We start from the raw sequence: 22,183 nt of genomic DNA on the forward strand, positions 1-22,183 counted from the left end.
GCAGCCAGGATTGACATCCAGCATAACCAGAAATGCCGGCACTAGATGATACCCATTTGCCCAGGACTCACACTCCATCCAGGGCAGTCAATATTGTGAATTGCTCACAGTGTTGAACAAGTGTTATTTATCCTCTCACAGGCAGTAAGAGCCGCAGACATGCACTTTTTCTGTGTTTGCTCCAGCCAAATCTCATCTCCAAGTTACATGACTCACTTTATATCCCACCACTGACAAAGGTCTCCCCTCATTTGCCTGTTTGATCATGTTTCTCTGAGTGTCTTTGCTTTTGAGAGTTTGGGGTTGAACTGGGGGGACGTTCTGAGGGTTGTAAATGAGGTATGTGTGTGTGTACGTGGAGATCTGTATCTACCACATGTCCAAGAACAGGAAACCTCTTGCCTGCTTTTTTGCCTTTCCCTTGTCCTTTTTATGCTTTTGCTTATCCCAGGAAGCCTGCTCATTGCCAAAACATAAGAATACTTTTTTAGCACTTTATCTGATGTTTTTGCTTCACCTGAAAGAGCCAGAACTGCAAATGCCAATATCCTGGTGAAAAAAGAGCCATTTCCAAAAGAAAATAAGCAGGCTAAAGACATTGGTAAAAATGCATGAAGTGCACTGTGGGGATTGTTGAATGACAGTGACAGAGGGGCAGAAGTGTCAGGTTTTATACATGCTGGTGTCGGCAGATTCTCAAAAAAAGTAATCTTTGAAACTGTTAGGACTTACTAAGGTCTTTTTCCTAGTGTATATTTAGTTTTTCTCCTTCAAATGCCAATTTTATTTTTGGTTTTTTTTTTTCAAAAACACAAAGAAAAATGTTGGCCTGATTAAGAACAAGAATAAAAAAAGAAAGAAGAATTTTACTTATTTATAAAATGAAATTAACTTTTTCACTAGAAAAACTTGAGGACACAATCACTTAGCTTTGGGGTGCAAATATCCTAAATAGCTCAAGTTAATTTTCTACACATATTAGTATGACCTTCATTTGAACTGGAAAGTCAGACTTTCTACCTGAGAATATTTCAATTTGTTTCTCTTACAAGAAATTCCTAGAATGAAAGTTGAAGACTCAAAAAAAAAAAAAAGACTCCTCTGTATTGCTACATTGGCATTTTGTTCATCAAGTCTGACTATCCTTGTATTTTCAAGTGAGATTTCCCCCTTTGTTTGTGCTGGTCTTTAAGCACAAGAGCACCTAAAGCTACACACGTTCCCCCAGCCTTCAGGCAGAAATTACTTTGAATTCATAATTTGGGATCTACTATGAATTCAGTGTTTTCATTCCCTGCCAGCGTGTGTGTCCCCAAGCCTCTGGGCACCTGTGACATTGTCAGCTCATGTGCTGGTACTGAGAGCAGCAAAACCAGGACTTACCTACAACATATTTAGGCTGGTTCAAATTTTTCTTATTCTACCTACAAATATTCCCCCCAGAGTAGCAACTGGTAAATAATATAGAATATAGAGATTGAAGTAGAGAAATAAAACAGAACCCACAGTTATTGACCACCCCGAAAAAGAGGAATGTTTCCAGGAGGGCCTTGTAGTCAGTGCAGTGGCTGAGGAAGATACACACACATCTGTTTTACTTTGGACTCAATGTCCAGGATGTCTCATGCCTGATTACTGCTTTGCCTGAGGCTGCATTCCTCCCTCAGTTTTGGCAATGCCATCTAACCCCCATCCAGTGCCCAGCCCAAAGGCAGAGTCACAGGGACTGTGCTATGCACAGGGACAGCAGCTATGCTGATATCTCTTGCTTTGATTTCCTGGAGGTGCTGGAGCCCAGCTCAGCCACACAGCCAGGTATTTTGGAGGCTTTATGGTGGGTTTTGTACAAGCTGAAGAAACAGTCTGAAGTGCAGAACTAAATAGGAAGCTGTTATAATACGGCTAAATTAAAGAGAAAATAACCACCTTATTCCTTCCTATATTTACATAGAGGATAACTTCTAATGCCTTCCCTTCTCACATCTCCTCCCAAGCCCTCTGTTGTGGGAATGTACTAATTTCCATCTCTTCCTCCACAAATTCCAAAGTAGGTGCTTTTCATTTGATCTTTTCAGTCCTGGTGTAATTTATTTCAGTACTTCACTCAGCCTGCTCACGTGCACACCAGACTGTGGCACTCCTATTCCCAAATGCCCCGGCAACTCAAGATAGTCACAGCTGTAGATTTTTCATGCCTTTTTTTTCCCCTTTCACCCTCCAGTTTCCTTTTCTAATGCCTTTCTCATTCCCTGGGGAGGTGGTAATCAGTGTAGTACAGCACCAAAGCTGGATCCCAGCATCTGGGGGAGTGACCAGCTCTTTTTGTGATAGTGACTTCAGGGGATGAAATGTGCTAACACAATGCAAATCACCCTTATGAAACAACCAAATGTCTTGGGACTCCATCCTAAAAATACTACACAAATATGGCTTTGGTACATTTCTTTCATTTCCTCTAGTCAGAGACCAGATCATCTGAAAATATATCCGTTTTCAAGCTGTCCTGTGTTATGACACAGCTGGAGTTGGTTAAAATCTAGAGGGCAGTATCTGGCTTAAGCTGATGGGTCTTTGTGTGGCTTTGATTTATTATCCTAGAACAGCCTGTCCCCTCTTCCATCCTGTAGATAGCTTTGTTTTGTTTTAATGAAAAAACCAGAACAAGGCTGAAATAGCTTTGTTTTATTGCTCTCCATGTGTAAAGCAAAGTAGAGGTCTAGGCATGAAGATTCCCAGATTTCACCAAATTGAAGTGGTTTCCCCCCATTTATTGCTCTGCAGTCAGGGATGGGTGGCGAGTCACTTCAGGGAAGCCTTTGGAGAAATTTTTACTTCCTGAGGTGTGCAGGATGCAGAGAGACAGACAATGAAGGTGATGTTTGTCTTTGTCTAAGCCAAATTTATATTTTCACATTTTAACCAGGAAGTTAAAAAAATACATTTAAATCCTCGATGGCTTTGATGGCCTAAGGAAAGCAAACTATGGTACTGGTTCAGGAGTCCTGGTGTTACAGGACCCACTTCAGAGGGGAGGAAGGAGGGAAAAAAAGCTAATTATCTTGGTATTCAGTTTTTCTTTTTAAGTGTAAACTTCTTGCGGTTTTCTGCTTTGCACAGCACAAGTGCATCTCACAGACAGGAAACAGTGTTGGGATCTTTTGTGGAAGAGCCTTTCCATCAGTATCTGAATTACACTGTAGCTGCATCTTTGATTCTAAGTCTTGTACTAAAGGTTTCTAATTTGGAGCTGTTTTTTCTCTGCAAGAGGGTGGCAGTCAGAACCACAGGATGAAGGAAAGCCACGGGACCAATCTTTTTTGTAAATGTGTATGCTGAAATTGGGGTAAACAAGAGTTAAAAGGTGATTTAACTTCACCCTTAGTTACTCTAAACTGACATTGCAGAAAGAGCCACAGAGAGGGAGATTTTAATGGAAACCATAATAATAAACTTTGCTGTAAAGTGGAGGAAGCAGGTCTCTTTAGACCGTGGCTCTGGTTCAAGTCAGAGATTACTTTCTAATTCCTGAATCTGTGCCCCCGGTTAAATGTCTGCTGGATGCTGGTTCCCTCTCCCACAGCAGCTCCGGATGGACTGAAACAAGCCCTGGCTGCCTCAGGAGACATGAGTGGGTATGTGACTGGTTGTACCTCAGCCTTACAGGGCAAGGAAGAGAAAATATCTGATTTTAAGCCATCCTGGCACCTGTCTCAAAGTCCTCTGAGGTCAGCTGGGGTCCCTGCATCAGACCTTCATAATAAGCAGCCGTTGTTTCCAGACAAAGCAAAAAAAATCTGATTTTCTTTGGCTTTGAGGATTTGCTGTGTTTTTTCAAAGGAAAAAGAGAACCTCAAAGGACATTTCTTTGTTTTCCCCTGAAGACTGTACTCTTGGCTGCAGACCATCTCTCTTGTGCTCAAGCCCTGAAGTGCATTTTTTCCCTTTCCCCCTGCCTGCCCTTTCTGCCAACAGAGGAGACTGGCTGCGTGTTGCCCTCTGCTATCCCAGGGAAACCGTTTTCCAGGTGGTGGGAGACATCTACCAGCGCCGGACAGGGACGGTGCACAGTGTCCAGCACTACCTTGCTGCTCCTTCCATTGCTCTCAACAGAACTCATGAGCGGCTCTTCTACTTCGACAGAGCATCAGGGTGAGCCCTGCTGTGCCCCTGGGTGGGCAGCAAACCCTTGGGGTCTTTCTCTTACCAGCCCCAGCACCTCCTTTCTTCTTTCTCATAGTTAAGATTCAGGTCTGCCCATCTTGCATGCTCTCTTCACTGATCTCAGGTCAAAATGGATTTCCAGGCTGGAGTACCTGGGGCAGGTCTATGTCTGCATCCAAGCAGTGATTTGCATTCCTGCTCACAGAATGGCTGATTTCTTGGCTGGACTGAGCACCTTGTGCATCCCTGCTACTTAGATCACTCCAGGTGTGGGCACAGTGTAAATATTTGTTTGAACTCGTTGTACCCCAAAGGACCATGAAAAAGAGCCCTTTTGCGACTGCTGTGGCTCCAACACTGAGACAGTTTGGGAAGTTTTGACTTCTGCATATTCCCCTGAAGAGAGATTTCTAAAATAATCACATTCTAAAAATCAGATTTTGTGAAAAAAGGAGAGCACCACAGCACATCTCTTATTTGGAAGGCGTGAAGATGGTTCTATAAATCTTGCACTATCTTTGAAAGGCTTTAGGACACCTTTGGTTAAAAAAACATATTACGAAACTGTGTTTCTCAGTCAGCTAAAATAGGGAGAAAAAAAGTGTTTTGTGGTTTAACCACGAGTCCCATGATGCTTCACCTGACTAAGTAGCTACTTCAGGAATCAGTCCACAAATGCCAGATTTGAAAATAAGACAGGATATATTTATTCATTCAACCATAACACATGAGCAATCGAATCCCGGAAAGCCTTCCTTGCTAACCAGGCTCCTTGCTGATGGCCAGGTCTCTCTCATCACAGGAATTGTGAAATATCAATTCGCTAATTAATCCTCCTTAATAAAAAAAAAAAAAAAAAAGTTGCCCAAAGTCTGTAAACAGGTTGTTTACTACTGAATAGCAGGGAAAATGGTCACACGTGTGGATCTGTGGGGGAAAGGCCATGAGCTGCCAGCAGCCATCTGGACCTGGCACATGCAGATTGATGGGTCTAACCTAGCTAAATTCTGGCAGTATCAGCGTTTTGGTTCCCCGTTTAGTTCAGCAGTGATTTTTTTAGCCTGTCAGAGCACAGAAGTTATGGGATTGGCATTTTTCTTTTCCTGTTGTTGTTTTTTAGACTTTACTTCATAATGAGTGGGATGTTTCCCCTTCTTTTTTTAACCCCACATCCTTGGAAAGGAACCAAGCTTACTCATTCTTTCTTCCAGACAAAAAGAAACAAATATTTAGTTTTAAAAGAAGGAGAATGAAAATTCCATGCAAAGCTCATGTATCTTTTTAATCCTGAAGCTGAACTGAGCTGTTTATGTAATTTCTTCAGCTTGAATTGTAGCATGGAGAGGATTGAAAACATGCTTGGAACAGCCAGAAATAAAAATGAACTCCAAAGGCCAGAAGACCTGGCTGCCTTGGAGCTTCTGTCATGCATGCCTAGGGCTGAGCTCTGCCATGAAGTGAGCTGAAGGGCCAATGCTCATAATTCCAAGCAAACCTGTCTCCTTCTGTGCAACAGCCTAAGCACAGCTGCTGCTCCTTCTCTGGTGGGATGCCACCATAGCCAGGAGCAGCAGGAGTGCTTGGGGCTGGAGGGGGGTCTGTCCCACATGCTGCTTGCATGGTGAAGGCTTGGGCATGGGGGCTGCAAGTGCTGCAGGTCTTGTCACACCAGGATGAGAGGGCAGCTTGACCCACATCCTTGCAGGACCCACTTGGCAATGGATGTGCAGATCCTGTCTCTGCTCAGCTTGTCCCTAAGCCCATGAGGGGTGTCTGATGCCTCTGCTCCCATTTGTAGGTACCTGTTTGTTTACCTGCAAGCCCATGAAGCTCGGGAAGGACACAGTTACTGCTCTCAGCAAGGCTGTGAACGTATCAAAATCACGGCGCGCATGAGCCCGGGGGACTCCTGGAGCTGTGACCCCAACCCCTTCCCTGAGAGGCCAGTGGCTGCCCAGCACCCCGTGTCCCAGCACCCAGCTGGGCTGTGCAGGGCATGTGGAGCCCCACAGGTACCACCACGATGCATGAAAGAGTCTCTGAGGTTGTGCAATGTATGTGAACCCACGCGTGGTCAATTTGTTCTGACAGCGAACAAGGAGAAGCCGTAGGGAATTCTCACATGTGAATCTGCCCAGCATCACGTAACCTATGTAAAGGGGAGGGGTTTGCTCTGAATTGCTGCAGCTTTCTGTACTGTGTTTCAAAGATTGCCTCAAAGAAAGTGCCCAACTGGAAGCATGTGGATGCACATTCATGGGACCTTTTTTCCCCTTTCTTTCTTTTAAACTTAAACAAAAGGACTCTTGGGAGGGCTTATTTTGAAGTAGTTTTGAATTCAGAAGTACAGCATTGCTGCTGTATTTCAAACTGAGAATTAATTCTGGTTAATAGGAATAACTGAAAAATTAGAGCCAGCTTTTCTCTTTGTTTAGTGTAGATTCATCCCATTCCAAATCCTGTAGAACTCTTTCAGACTCCTACAGACCTGCACTTGAGTTTATATTCAAGCAAAATATATATGATATCCATACTCAACTTCTAAACTTACTTAGGGGCAGAGTCACCATCAGAGGTCTCTTCCAACCAGCATTCCCACGATCCTTTGACAAATGTTGTCTTAATAATGAGCACTTAATTGTGAATCAGGTCACAATTTGAACAAAGGACTCTAAGTTTTGCAATCTTGTATATACAAGCATGGATTCCTGGTGTCATTTTGCTGATGAAAACCAGTTAGCAAGCCAACTTTTAAGGTTCTGTCTCTGGTGTAATTGCAGGTTGCCATCACCAGCACACCCTCAGTTGAATATATAAGGATCCAGATCCAATCTCTCGGCAGGGCGGACACACAAAGCCACTTGACATCTGCATTCATTAAGGTATGTTGTGTTTTACTGCATTTGAAGTAGTGGTTAAACAGAGAAAACTTTATCTCCAAGGAAAGCTACTGCAGAATCTTGCTGAGCCTTGGCAGAAGGAAATGGGAAGTTCCCCTGGAAGAGGCAAGTGCATTGTTCTCCCTTACAATTAACTCCATTAAAGTCACTGGGAGTTCCTATTCTATTCATATGAGGATTTGAGCTTTTATGGGAAAAAAAGGCCTTTTATCACCTCAGAAGAAGAATTAACACTGCTGTTCTAATGTAGAGAAGGGGGAGGAAAAAGCAGAAGTCATTGTTTACAAAGGATGTGGGGGAAAAAACAAGTTTGTTTTCCTGATTTTCTCTGCTGGCATTGCACTAAAAGATAAAAATAACTATATTTCACTACTGAAGCAGTTTGGAGCTGTCAGGTTGTCCCTGCACATGCCTTATATGCCTGTCTAGACAGTGAAGGGTGATTGGAATCATTCTTGCAAGAACACTGTCCAGGCTTACATACCTGTGTGCTACTGAATTATAATTAATGCTAACAAATGCCAAGCAAAGCTGGTACAGCATCCTTAAGAAGTCTGAGCAACTAAGGTTTCTTGCTAGTGCACTGGCTGCATCATCAAAAGTTTATTCAAAACCATTAACAAGCAGGTGTTACTGGAGGCAGCATCCTCACCTGTGGTGAAGCACAGACACCTCTGTGTGTGCAGCACTCATGGGCAGGTGTAGTATCCTCAAAGCTTCTTTACCTTTTCTTAGGCTTTAATGCAAAGTGCTGTTTTCCTAAGGAAGTTTTATTTCTAACACATGTACCCCTAGCTGCAGTAAAGGCTGGGCTATGCAACTGGTAAAGATTACTGTCTAAAGGATGATTCTTATCCTAAATCTTAAAAAGTTTCAGAGAATTTGGAAATAAAGAAGTACATGTTTTGTTTTTGTTTTGCTGAATGAAGTGCAAAGGTCAGAATTGTTTTAAATTTCTGACCCAAGCTTCCCTATGGGTTGAGTTAACCAGATGTGGTATGCCCCTTCCCAGTCCTGTGGGGCCATGGGGGCCCATGTGCTGACTCCTCTGGGGGTCTGTAGCAGGTGGATGTGGGACAGGACGTACATTAGAGCTGTTTCTTTGGCAGAGGCTCACAGTTGGGTCTGTTTGCAGTGGTGGTTACTCTCTGCTGCGTGTGCACCCAGACTTTGTCACACTTCCCACGCTTAGGAGCATGAGACAGCCAGGACAGGCAAAAGATTTAGTCTGTCTTTGCTCCTCTTCACTTCCCCCTGGCCACCCATGGCCTGGAGATTCATGTTTCCCTTACCCTTGAACCCCTATTGCATTCAGCATCCCCTGACATCTTGCAGAAGCCACTTTTGGACACTTGGCTCCCTCATTCAGTCTGGCCCTATATTTCCTGAAGACATTCATGTCTCAGATTGATGGGATTCATCTGAGCTCCCTGATACCTGCAGGCTTTGGAATTCTGTGTGGATTGCAGCCTTGTGTATCCTGGGTTCAGCCTGACCTTGGTACACTGTTGCTCTCCTTGGTGGAGGTTGAGTTCACTCAGGATTAGTTATCCCTCAGGATGTTGGGGGGATGCACCAGTGCCAGGCACCTCAGAGAGTTTTTTTGCTTTCTAAAAGTAAATACTGTGGCACATCTTGGGAAGTGTAACTTGGGGAAGGAGCTCTTGCTGTAGGAAAGAAGAAGAGTAGGAGCCATTGCTACAGCTTCTTTGAGGCATTGATACAGCCCTACCAAGAAGGAATAGTTTGGTTTTGATATTTAAATTTTAGAGAAAACAATAAAATGCATGTGGTACTTCTATTCCCCCATCTGCTGTCTCAGCACCTCTCCCCTGCTCCGTGGTCAAATCCACTTTGCCAAGTGACAGTAATTTCCCCCACATGAAAGGAAATTGTATTAAGGCTGAACTAAGCATTTTACTCTCAGGATTCTTGACTTCCCAAACGTATCTTCCTAATCCACAGAAGATGCTGATGACCTCATTCCTCATGTTTTTGTACCCATTTTAGAACTAAGGGTTTTTCTTCCTCCTGCCACTGACCAACTATCCTTGAAGTCACTTCATCTGCACTAATGATACATTTAAAATTGTAGGTATTTTTAAAGTGTAGATATTTTCCTTGCTTACAATTCCCTTATGGAGGAGCAAGATCGTAGTCTGAGGCTCCCCAACCTGACTCCACAAAACCTACCTCTGTTTTTTTATTACAGGCAAATGGCACAGTGTTCCTCTTCAATAGCAGTGGGATATTCTTCCTGGTGCTGGATGCATGTTCAGGAGCAGTCATGAGTAGGTGGCATTTGGACACAGTTGCCAATGAAAACACTGCCCGTGCAATAACTGATTACGTTCAAACATCCATAAAAGAGAGGTAAGCAAACTGCTGAGAGCCCAGTTCATGTAGCAACCTGTGGCTGACAGATAAAGAAAGGAAAACGACCTACTTTCATAACCAAATCTGTGCTCTGAAGAAATCTGGCACAGATTAAACATGTACAAATCCCAAATATCAGCCAGACAATAAGAGAAACAACATCTCTCTCTCAGGATTGTACAGATGAGAGCAGTCAGGAACAGGTTTTCTGGAAAACTGGCAATTTCTTCTAAATAATCCATTCATTTTCCATTATGGAGTAGATAAGGTCCTCGCAATGACACTTGCAATCCTACACACTCATCCCAGTGCCCAGCCATTTCCTGGCAGCCAATGATTCAGTTTTCCATTTCGGAAACAAGTCGATTTCTATTTACTCTTGCTGATTGTTTTTGCCTCTTGTGGCAGATGAAAATCATAGGTGTGCCAGATTTTCCAGTGGGACTTTTCTTGGGTAAGCCAGTGACTAGACCTACCTGCCTGCTGGCTCTCCTACCTTGTGTGTGTCCTGGCAGTGGTCTGGATCCCCTCTGTTTGTGTCTGTCCCACATTCCTTTTGGTTTTATGTGTTGCCACATAAACACGGAACAACAGAGATTGGTACATAAATTCTTGGCTGCTGGTAGAAGCAGGTCAAATAACCAGAAAACAGACTTTCAGTCCAAGACATTTCTGAGCAGTTTATGACCAACAATTTAAACACCACTGAGTTATGACATCTGTATTTATGCACATGAGTATGTACGTGTATCAGATGTGCATGAAGGGACATATATCCATGTGATGTCTGTACATTTGGTTTGTTTTTCTGGTAGGATGAGTATTTTGCAAGCCTAGGCATTCAGCTAAATGCAACCAGTTGTGCCCGTAATTCACCGCAGGTACAACTCACTGGGGGCTGAAAGCACACCTCCGAGGACCAAAGCAGGCTGAAGCCTGAGTGAAAATCAGAGTCAGGGTGTAGATGGTTTGAGTCTCACAGCAACTGAGTATCCCCCTCCCATAAGGGATGGATACACTCAGAGTCATTTGTTCTTGTTTTGATTCCATGTGAAGAACAGGTTTAATTTAGGGACATTTAAATGGAGGCTTAAACTTGTGAAAGCTTACATGTGATTGAAAGGGATTTAAACATGTTCTTAAAGTACATGTTCTTACGTACTTTTCTGAATTGGAGCTTAAAGGTCTTGAAGATTCTTAATGAAGCAATATTTTGCAATCATGTAGTAATTACTGTCCTTCTTTTCAGATCACTCGTTCTTGTGTGCTCTAGAAGTATCACAGATGTGGTGGGCAGCTCTGAAATGTCTGTTTTTACCAGGTTAGGTTCAGCAAAGCCTATTGTCTTCCATAAGGGAGGTAAATATATTTATTCCATTATGTTTCTTCTGCATTTTATTGCTTTTCACATTTGTTTTGCTTTTAATTGGGTTGGGAAACACACCAGTAATTCTGGTGTTTCCCAATCAAAAATGTATATACATCTACACAGTGCTTATCAATATATTTCCTACCACAATATGCCAGTGTAACCTAGTAAAAACCTCTTGGCTTAGGGATAGTGAGAAGAAGGATAGTTATTTCAGGGGTTTCACCCTACTTCACCCATCAGAAGTTACATGCTGCAAATTTCTCATCCTAAAGAGAGCTTGTTTTCCTAACAAAAAAAAAAAAAAAAAAGAGAGAATCTTTTGATGAAGACTCCATCTCTAGAATTCTACTACTTTGTGAGGAAAAAATATCATAACCTGAAAAGTTGATGAAAAAGAAAACAGCTTGCAGTGAAATAGGAGCTATTTATTTTTTGGATAGAAGGAAGATGAAATCAACAGTTTGGGAAAGTCCTTATTACAATTTTACCTTGGATTGCTGCAAGAAATCCATTGATAGCATTGGTCCGGGAAATTCATGCTGGCTTTCCTCCTGGAAAAGTGGGGGCTATTGAGTCCGGGTTTGGACGAATTATGTGAGTGATAAGAGAACAAGAAAACAACCAGCCAGCTTTATTCAGGTTTCAGGACTTCACACAGAGATCAGATGGAAAATTAGCTGTATTTCCAGTTTGTTTTTTTTCTCTGGAGTTTGAGGATTTTTTTCCCTATTGCTTTACTGAAATTTCTATCAATTTCTGGTCAAAGTTTCAAAGCTCATTGCTATGACTGTTCCAGGGGAGGACAGCCAGTCTTTACAAGAAAGGCAGTGATTTCACTTCGGTGCCTGTTTTGATTCCCAAGAAGCTGTTTCTTGTTTCATCCTTTGAAAAGCAAAAGTTTGAGGGTTTTTTTGGTTCTGTCCTGAAACTTCATTGTTCCATTCTTTCATCAAAGCCCTGAATACTTTTGAAAGGAATTTTTTTATTAAAAAGGGATCTTTTTTTCTTTGTTTTGCCAAACTTGACCCCTTGAACCACCTGTGCCACTCGCTTGGCTGTTTGGGCACTTGGTTCAGCCTGCAGTCCCGACTGCTCCTGGGGCACAAAAAGCAGCAGGCAGGGCCAGCACCCCCCTGGGGACATGCTGGTTGGTGGCCACGTTCTTGCCCTGCCACCTCGGTGGGATGCTGGCAGTGGGACTAAGCTGCTGCTGGCTGTTCACAAGCCACCCCTGTTTTGCTTTTCCTAAGGGCAAGGGTGTTCACCCATGTGTCTGCCCTGATTTCCAGTCTGGGTAATTATGTTCTGCTCCATGAGCTTCCTCCTGCTGGTTCAGGTATGTGCACTATTTGACTTCACAGCTCCAGGACTGCTCCTCACTGGGGGGGTGGGCTGTGTTTCAGGGCAGGCTGGAGCATTTCTCCCAAGTGCACATTGCTTCTGCCAGGGATAATGCAAAAAACCCCTCTTGACCCCAGCGGGATCAGGATTTAGTGTCTTGTTTCCTGGTTTTGCAAAACCTTATTTAAATTAGAAGTGTTTACGGGAATAGTCTTGATCCAACCAGCTGCAAATAGCCTTGGGAGTCTTTGCAATGAAAAGCATAATATAAACACCAGACATTATTATTAAAATGGAAGAATACATAATGCCTTTGTACTTTGGGACAGCAGAGGACCAGAGCAGAGTCGACACGGGGGATAGTTTAGGCATAACAGGAAGAAATGATGTAAACTAATAAAAGAAGGATTCAAAGTGTCTAACCATTTTCAGGTAGTCAAATATGAAAAAAAGTACCAGTGTTACTTAAAAATAAACAGTAAAACAATATTCCTGATAACTGACATCTGGGTACCTAGTTTAGCCTGTTGAAATATCTGCAGATTTGTGATGCAGCGAGATTATGGCTTCAGCGAGGCTCATTTCCTCTTTCATCACCCTTTCTCTCTCCTAAATGTTCCGTTGTATTAATCCAAGGAAAAAAAAGAAGGACTAAAACGTTTCCATGATGTGTGGAGGGAGTCCATGCTGTGCTGCTGCTAAATGAACTGACACACCCAGAAGGTCACTCTCTTTGTGTCTGTTTTTCAGGGAGTTTTGCCATGCTTGGTTATAAAGGACAAGCCAAACCCTCCTGGATTAAAGTCCTTAATCATGCTGGTTATCAGAAAGCTGCTTCTCTACAGCATTATGTTCCTTTGAAGCTGAAAGAATATCAATGTCCAGCTAATGCTGATAAGTCACTAAGGTTTGCTTTTTCTCAGACCCGCTCAGAGCACATCCCTGCAAAGGCTGTGGCACCCCGGGGTTAGCACTGCTGGGGAGCACCAGCCAGGCAGAGCCCACCACCCTCACCAAAACCTGCTCCTGTCCTTACAAGGTTGTACCAAACCAATGGTGTTCACTTGTATGTTTTATAACTAATAAATATATTCTCATCCGCTGTGGTAGAGATTTATTTGAAAACCAGTGCATCTCAGGGCAGAACAGGAGCAGCCTGTGGGGAGAGAAGTGTTTCTATATGTGTGATTCGGTATCAAAAGGTGAGTTTTAAAGGCAAGAGCCTGCTTTCTGGTAACACTGGGACTGGAAATGGAATTTGGTATGGAAATTCTAGCAATATCCAGGGAAACAGATGAACTTCAGCAGAGGTAGGGAATTTCTCCCTTCAGTCCTGTTTTGCTCCATTAATGTCTACTTTTAAAAAAAACCAAGTGTTCATCTGCCATGGCATCTTAAGTGAACTGAACAACATCTGCTTGGTCAGTGTGCAGTGATCTTACAACAGTGTCTTCTAACTGAACTGAATGCATAGGGTGCAACAAGGAGTTATAAACGTGTTTCTGTCTGAAGCTAATGACTAGTGAAATGATGTTTGTCCAACTGATGTAAACATTTAATTAGAGACCTATGAAGTATGTGCTGCTTAGGATAAAGTCTTGAGTTCCTTTCAGGCAATGCTTGTATTGACTTTCTGCTCCCACTGAGGACTGAAACACCACCAGCAGTAGTGGCTAATTCTCTTTGGTTTTTTATGTGCTGCTGGTTGAAGTCAAGACAAAATCAGAGCTTTGTATGCAAAGTGAGAAACAACTGATGATCTCACGGACTATAGTTCAGCACACAGTTACCTCAAAATGGTGACAGACTCACTTTGATTTAAACATGATGTTACTTGGTGACAGCAATGAAGGGGCAGATGATTTCAGACTATCCCTGTCTTCTTCTCAAGGCTTACTCAAACAGGTAGGTGTAACAGCTTTGTAATTAACGTCCTGTTGTTTCTTTGGAATTTTCAGAAACGGCCAAACAAGTTGCTACAGGGAAAGGTTAATGTTTTGTTGGCCAGACTTTTGCTCCCTGGTGAGTTAGTTGCTTTGGCATCCACACACTGGCCAGCTGATATTGTGCTCTGAGTGGGGATTGACTGCCTTGGCTGGGATGCTTGACTCCACCAGACACAAACTGCCCGTGGTCCTTGGACGTGGGATGAGAGGACATCTGAAAGGTTTATGGGCAGAGAAGGAGATGGTGGCTCCATCCCTACACTAGGTAGGAGAGGTGCAGCTCAGGTTTGGCCAGGGGAGAGGTCATGGCTTGCTAGAAAGTGTGAAGAAATCATTGATACTACTCAGTAAAGGTAAGATAAAGCGTGATGCACAGGACATCACGGGGATGAGGATTGGTACAATTGCCTGAGCATCTGGGACTGACCCTCTAAGGAGCTCCCTGAAGTCCTTTTGAGCTCCTATTGGTACCTAATTGTTATGATTTCTGAGGCTGTACAGGGGAAGAAAAGCAAGATGTTTTTGGCTCGTGAGCATAAGCCCAGCACTGGAACAAGTACTTACAGAGCAAGCATTTAGCTTCTTGGAGATTTATTTGATAATCTGTGACATGTCCAGACCCTGGATCTCAATAAAACTTTGCAGAGTTCTAACCCCAGGCTGAGACTAAACAATTGGCAAAGGAAGAGCCTGGTGAAGGAAGGAGAGGAATGTGCCTAAACCTCTGAAAAATTTCTATTCCTCCTCCCGCCGCAGAAGGAGAGCAAATGGCAAATGTCCTGGAGAGGAAGGCGTGGAGTCGTGGCGAGCCAGATGCAAACAGTGAAGTACCACAAAAGCAAAAAGAAAAATATTTACATCCTGATGCAGTTATTTGGGTAGTTAAAAGCAGCAGTTTGAAGAGGATTCAGGATGCTGTGATCCTCTTCAGCCACTGCACACACTTTCCTTACCTGGGAGGGAAAAAAGCCTTCAAAGCAGGGACGCTCTGCAGAGGGTACAGTTCCTCCAGGGACCCTTGGGACATGACATTCAAGACGATGTTTTCAAAGGCTGCTGCTAACTTGGCATGCACCAGGAGCCTGTGTGTGTGAAGCTGCGGGGTAAGTGTTGCATTGTGTTTGTGGGAAGCTGCCGTATTCCTCCTGCAGATTCCCTGAGCGGGAGGATCCCCACTCGCGTGCTGGAGTCCGCACAGACTGTGCCTGTCCTCGTGGACTTGCAGCTGATCCAGGCATGTTCAACACATCTAAGGCATTTAGGGTATACAGCTGTTGTGGTTATTCCCAGAGTATTTCTGCAGTGGGAAGACACTAGGTCTGGCACTCCCTGGAAGCACGAGCTTGGCTATACACTGCCTGTCAGCAGGCATAGCAGAGTCAGTGCACCCTGAACCTCAGCAAACAGGGCTCAGCTTCCCAACACTTTGCTGCTTTGAAAACTTCATGCAGTGGATGAGGGTTTAATTCAGTGAAATGCTGAAATTCTAAGCACTTTGAAAGCTCGAGAAACTGGGAGTCAGTCAGTCTCAGATGGGTGGAGTGATGTGAATTGCAAACGATTTTGTTTTAGTGAAGCCAAAATTTCCTTTTCAAGGTCTGTAAGACTCCGTAAAAAAAAAAAAAAAAAAGGGGGGGGGTAATTCTAAATAAAAGCATAGCTTTAAAATAACTTTCCCCCCCTTTTATTTCTGTCTCAAAATAGTGTGCCAATATTGCAACAAATTAGCAAACACCTTAGCTTTCTTTAATATGTTAATTGTAAAAATTTTCTCTATCTCCTGCTTCTCATTCAGAATCTATTTTTATGGGCATCTGGAATCAAGGAATTTACAGTGATATTTATAAACAGAATATATGAGCAGAACCTTCTTTCTTCTTGGGAAAGATATTAGATAAATTTGTAAGAAACCAAGGTTCACTGGAAAAACAGTCAGAGTGCTGCTTTTGACTCTAGTATTGATTCACTGAGAATTAAAGTCTGTTCCTGAGTTTAATCCTCCTCTTCTTGCTAGTAAAAACGAGCAGCAGATGTGTGGGTGGCAAGCGTAAGAGCAAGATGTGGAGCAGAGGCAGCTACACTGATGCCACAGGTTGGGACTGAAAAGCATTTTCATTAGTAACCCCCAGAAATGCGTGTGTTTATTTTCTGAAGGTTTTAGCTGTGCCTCTGGCTGGGTGTGCAAAAGCTCCCCCTGTACAGGAATGTCACTGTAGCAAGTGCTGGCATGTCCTCGGGTCAGAAAGGCAAATGTGCACCTCATATCTACCTTCCCAGCTGGGGCTAGAGGACCATGCAATGTCAGCAAAAAGGAGCAGAGGTGCTAATTAAACAGCTCCTCCCTCTCTCAGGATCAGCTTCCAAATCGATGCTGGCATCCTTGCATATGCATGAGGAAACAAGCAGCAAGGCTTCAGACCTAGCTATCAAATCACTGCACCCTCAGCATCAGCAGTGGCTGTGAGAGGGTCTGGGTTTGGCCACCTGGAGCATGAGGGTGCCCCACGGCCCTGGCACTGACCCATCAGGGTCTCCCAGAGCATTTCACCTTGCACAGGTGATCCTGGGGGCACACAGATTTTACTCACAGGGCATCTCAAGTAGCTGTGCAAATAAGTGTCTGCTGAGAGTTCACTCCTCATCAGGCTAAAAATCACCTTTCTCCTGTGAGCTTTTCCTGTGCTTTGGGGATGGCACCGGATCCCTGCTTTGCTCCCAAGCAGGTCAGTGGTCTCTCTTGCTGGGCAACAGCAGCAGGAGCCACACAGTTTCTTGCTTCTGTTTGATATCTTTGTCAGGGAAGATTAAGCAGCTGCTGCTTTTTTTCCTGTCCTTGTCATGTTTGTTATGGATTGTTAATGCTCCCTGCTTGACATACTGAAAGGAGTTCATCTCCAGCAGATGCTGAAGGTACATCCCCCAAAGAGTGTCAAGCCAGTCTTGAAAAGCACTTCAAAACACTCAATATTGGAAGTTACTTCTAAAAATTTTGTTGTTAGGCTTGGGTGGTTGGCCCAGAACTGTGCAAGGTGGTAAGTCAAGGTGGGAGCCTGGTGTGTGTTTCTGAATGACTGATGGTACTGTTCCAGAAAGCTCTGCTCTGACCCTGGGATTCAGGGTGTCTGTGTGACCCCATCATGATGCCTGTGACAATCCAGCTCCCTTGGAGTATTTCTTCACCATTTTGTTCTCAGGATTGTCTGCTGTGTGTTGCCTCTAGCACTGAAACCACAGGGAGGGCAATGGATAGGGATTCCTCTCTGCAGTGTGCTTTCTAGTACAGTATCATTGCTGACACCTGCAGTAGCAGCCAGCTTAAGACTAATGGTTTCCTGCATCTACTTTTAGCATTGTCTGCTGCTATTGTTCACTTTTTGGAAAGATTCAGCAGCTGGGAATCATTTCAGAGAGTCTGCCTTGCCAGATCCAGGGATATGAGTCCCACTTGCCATTGCCAGGCAGCTTTTAATGGCTAGATATAAATGCTTTTCTCACCCAGGAGAGAAGTCCCAGATGGTATTTGAGAAATGCTGGAGATGATAGGCTTAGGCGGACACTTGTATGGCCCTTATGCTCTCAGAGTGCCCGAATCTGCAGGGAGATTTGTTGACATTGGTGGTTACATCAGAGCTGGAGTCAGCCACGTGGCGCCTGTTCAAGCGAGATGTAACGTGTTGCTGTATCCCCACGCGGCTCCGAGCGCTGAGCTAAGGAAGCGCTGGCTGGCAGGAGACAGCTGCTCCTGAGCCCGCTCCAGCAGCAGACAGTAATGAGAAGAGTCACTATCTCTTCCTCCTCTTATACCGAACAGTAAAATCAAACGTGTCACTGCTTGTGCCTAATGTTTTGGGAAACATGTTTAATTGAGAGGTTTTGAACGAAAATTCCTGAGATTATCCTCCGAGCAGCATTTTTCCGGCCATGCGTTAGTCAGAGCTGAATCAGAGGAGTCGGATCCTCTTGGTCCTCTTGGCTCTCAGCCTTTCCAACCCAAGTGCCAATTAATACTAACATTGCAATGAACTTGGGCTCGGTGCGAGCCGAATCAAACACCCTACCTCAGTCACAAAATAAGCAGGATATTCTTTGGACTGTGGCAGATCAGACACTGCGAAAACATCGGAGCCTTGGCACACAGCCGACGCCTCCAAAAATGACATTTCTTTCCAGTGTCTGATTGCTTGTTTTGATCTCTGCTGATGAAGATGGATGCAATCAGGGAAGCTGTCCCTGGTGAGCAACTGGGGATATAAAACCAAAAGCCATTTTGCACAACCTGATGGTAAGTGCTGTGCAGTTCTTGGCTCTAAAGAAAGCAAAGGCTGAGGAATTTCTTGAACTAGTTTCCTACCAGTTTGCCACAGGTTTGTGTCAGAAACAAGGTCATGAGCTGGACAGAGCAGAGGTGCTCCTTTGAGCTGGTAATGGGCCAGAACAAAGAGATTTACATTTCTTTGCTTCCTACAAAGCAACAGGAGAGCAAATGCATGCCATCACTGCCAAAAAATCAGTCCCTTCTTTTTATTCCTGTGAACTCTTGTATCATCTGAATGTATTTTATGATGGAAACCTTACCAGTTGGAATCTGGCTTTATGCAGCACTAACATACAGCAGTGTCCACGCTCTAAGAAACACTGTTTATCTGCAATGACCATCCTGTGGCATTACCTCTTGTTTAGTTCTTCCTCTATCGTTAAAGCAGAACCCAGTGATCAGGCTGTGTAATAATCACCAATAAATCTTGACATTTTAATGGTGAGTGCTGTACTTTGGGTATACCTCTAATAATGTTTCTTTAAAAGGGCTCTGGTTTATCAAATGTTGATGGTTAATGCTGTTAAAATGTCAGACACGTGCAGCCTGGTTCTGGCACAAATTCCATGGCGACAGCATTGCTCTCTGATAATGTATATCATTCAAAGTTATAGCGTTGCTAAGTGCATTCCTCTCTTCTACTGCTCTGTAGCAGCATTTCAGCACCTGATAGACTGTACCAAGTCCTGAGTCTATGCTGTTTCCAGAGCTCATGGCTGTTAAATACACTATACCAAAGCAAACAAACATTTTCCTGCTGAAATATTTCCAGTAAAATCTGGTTCTAATGCTATTTTTAATACAATTGCTGAATTACATGTGGTTTGAACCCATCATTGTACTTTGAGCTGTATCACCTTTACGAAAAGTACAGACGTGTTTTGCATTTATACACTGCAAAATCTGCTCAACGAAATCCTTGCTTCTTCCATATCATTTTGTCATGTTTTTTTTTTGTTTAGCTTATATTAACAAGCGACATGAAAAATAACATGTGTTTTTTGCCCTAAAGAAATTGGGGCACCCTGGAATTTTTTTCTATACTTATTTTTGCGTCAAACTAAGTGGTGTGATACATACATTTATCCTGTTTCCTCAGTGGGATGTGACATGAGAGCTACAAATAAACGTCTTTGATATTCCTCAGACACTGGTTTATATGATAAAACCTAAAGGCTCCAAGGACTACATGTGAATTTTAAACAGTGCCTTATGAATACAGAAGTGGGTGTCCTTGCCTCCCTGTGAATACACATGTCAATAAATTGTCATGAGCCTGAGGCAGAGCTGTAGAATCAATCACCGGAGACCAGAGAGAATCACATTAATTCTAACTTTGACTTTCATGACACTGCTTGTTTGTTTTTGCTGGGGGTTGGCTATGGAAGAAACAAAAACAACATTAGGTAGACTGGTTTCAAAAGCAGCTTTTGGTTTTGCAAGAAAATTCTGAGCTGGCACACCAAACAGACAATATTTTCTTAGATCTGAAATCTAAGAAACTGCAGGCTTCAGGTTGGAAGTGTGAGTACGGTTTATCTCAGGGGTACACAAAACACCATTGCTAAAAATGTGTGGGTAGTTTGGGGGAGAGAGAGATGCCACCGAAAGGTTACTTCGTGAAAATCTGTCACTCTGCAAACGCCTCCTCTGTTGTGTTTCATTACTTTTTAGCACGCGTGAATATGCAGCCCTAGAGAGTCCTGACACTGGATGTGTTTATACCACATTCCTAGGGTGTTTTTGGTTACAGCTGGTGGCTGCTTTCTGAGTGTCTATTTGGATTCCTGAGTGGGTTTATCCTAAACCAAACAAAGGGTTAGGAGCTACCCATGGCTTCTCTCTCTATTCAGGCTGGTCCCTGAGCAGTGCAAAGGTGTTCTCAGCCATCAAGCTGAATGGGAGTGGAAGTGATCTGGCATAAAGCTGGATATAACCTCCTTTTTTATTATTTTGTGCAGTGAATGAGTTGGAAAACAAAACAAAAAAAAAGTGACATTTCCTTAATATTCTTTTTTTTCACAGGTATCCATCTAGAGAACTAAAAATCCTGAACAATGGCTCTACCTACCTCCCAGTACCTGGCTGGAAAGTTCATTTATTTTCTGTTTGTAGTCTCTTCAGTAAGCACAGGTAAGTTTTCTTGCCATGGGGAAAAAGGGCATGGTTTGTAATGTTATTTTTAATAGGTTTGGATTCAGCAGCTTTTCACTCTTCTTTTTATAAGAAGAGTCAGAGTGAGAAAACTCAGGAGAAAAGCAGTTTTCTGATGGGCCAATATTCCCAGCTGAGGGCAGCTGGAGTGGCAAAGACTGAAATTTCTGAGCAGGTGAAAGAACCCTCAGAAATCCCTCAGACTCTGCCACACATTCTTAAACCAAATCCAACAAACTGCCGCAAAGAAATAACAAAAGAAACCTCAGGTCCCAGTAGCTGTGACTGAGGGAGGTGAAGCCGAATATTTTGCTGTGTTGCCCAAGCTCAGATGTGGGTGGGACATCCCTGTCCCTTGGGTTTTCTTCTCTTCCAAGTAGTCCTGTTACAAAGCAGTTGAGGGGAAGGGGAAAAGGGGAGCTTGATTTACATATTCTATATACAGCTAATTTGGAGATTCGTATTTGTTTAAAACAAAGAGACCATATGTCTTGCCCCAAACACTGCAGCTGCATGAAGAAACCTTCCATTGTCATGCTCAGGCCCTTTTGGTCAAGAAGCAAACATTCAGTTAATTCCTCATGCTGGGTAGAATTTGCACTTTTATTTAAAAAATGACAATGAGAGTAATAATCAAGCTGTCAAGGTAGCTGGACCAGCTGGCAGAAGATGCTCAGCCTGACGGTGTCCTTGGCGCAGCAGATGTGGGTGATGTGCACAGCTCCTGGTACAAATTGGTTAATGAAATTGGGAATTTGGGTCCTTTGTTCTGGGTTGCGCTGACTTTTGCTGATTGTTGTCCCAAACATCAGCATAAATTCCTCTTGATTTCCCTTTAGGCTTCACTGTCTACCTCTCTGTTTCAAAATAATGAATTTGGGGGCACAAGCCATCTTTGGATACTGGCATAACCAGTAACTGGAAAAATGAACAAGGTTTTTGTCCTGTCCACTTCATCTAGCTGATAAATTATACCTCTGCATTTGAATTGATTCTTTTGGTTTTATATCACTTCTCATCATAAGCAAATTTTTCTATTATCCTTATTCCCAGAGAAAAAACAGGTCTTTTTCTTTTTGTTTTTAGTTTTATTGTCAGTGTGTATTATAGTTCCATTTGAACATCTAAGCCCCGTTTCCTGTCTGAAATATTTATCTTTTCTCACTTTTATTAATTCTGTGTGTATTCTGGTAGGAACCCAGAAACACCTTCTTATTTTTCTTAATTACTGTAAATTGGAAAAAGTGACCCTGACATTACTGATACATTTCCAGCTTCCAGCTGACACAAATGGTATCAAAATCAGTTCCTGGATGTTTATCAGTATCTGACTTGCTATCTGGTAGATTATTGGCCCTCTCTGATTTGATTTCTTAATGTATATGGAAAAAGTTTGCAGAGAGCCAAGGCATATGTAGCCCACATGAAACATCCCTTGCTTACCTTGAATAGATGGTATTTAATGGAGCTCTGGAGACATTAAGGCCATGGCTGGTGCAATTCTACTGTTTTCTTAAGACATGAAGCTGGTGGAGGAATGTGAGAGGAAACTGAATGCAGATGGACAGATTTTGTTTCCGTTTCTGTGGAATTACAGATGTCCTTCAAGTTTCAGTGG

General features: G+C 43.2%; 2 protein-coding genes across 5 annotated transcripts in view; both read left to right on the forward strand.

The window, feature by feature from the left end:
- The window catches only part of LOC113947740 (cell surface hyaluronidase-like), a 47,479-nt gene extending 33,828 nt beyond the window's left edge, over positions 1-13,651 (forward strand). The window contains exons 17-22 of one of the 2 annotated variants that reach the window (XM_027644620.1): positions 3,973-4,149; positions 5,960-6,173; positions 6,942-7,043; positions 9,274-9,434; positions 10,687-10,796; positions 12,901-13,651. In XM_027644620.1, coding sequence (XP_027500421.1) covers positions 3,973-4,149; positions 5,960-6,173; positions 6,942-7,043; positions 9,274-9,434; positions 10,687-10,796; positions 12,901-13,121 — 985 coding nt within the window. In that variant the 3' untranslated portion in view covers positions 13,122-13,651. The remainder of the gene's footprint in view (positions 1-3,972; positions 4,150-5,959; positions 6,174-6,941; positions 7,044-9,273; positions 9,435-10,686; positions 10,797-12,900) is intronic. The other variant, XM_027644621.1, reaches the window with a different exon arrangement.
- A 2,813-nt stretch (positions 13,652-16,464) lies between these two features.
- Positions 16,465-22,183, forward strand: part of CEMIP (cell migration inducing hyaluronidase 1) — a 58,852-nt gene continuing 53,133 nt past the window's right edge. The window contains exons 1-2 of one of the 3 annotated variants that reach the window (XM_027644205.1): positions 16,466-18,378; positions 20,437-20,544. In XM_027644205.1, the coding sequence (XP_027500006.1) occupies positions 20,469-20,544 (76 nt within the window). In that variant the 5' untranslated portion in view covers positions 16,466-18,378; positions 20,437-20,468. Of the gene's footprint in view, positions 20,545-22,183 lie in introns of all 3 variants that reach the window. The other 2 variants (XM_027644207.1, XM_027644206.1) reach the window with 2 other exon arrangements.

This window comes from Corapipo altera, unplaced genomic scaffold (genome assembly GCF_003945725.1).
Source record: "Corapipo altera isolate COAL_440 unplaced genomic scaffold, ASM394572v1 50, whole genome shotgun sequence".
NCBI lineage: Eukaryota > Metazoa > Chordata > Aves > Passeriformes > Pipridae > Corapipo > Corapipo altera.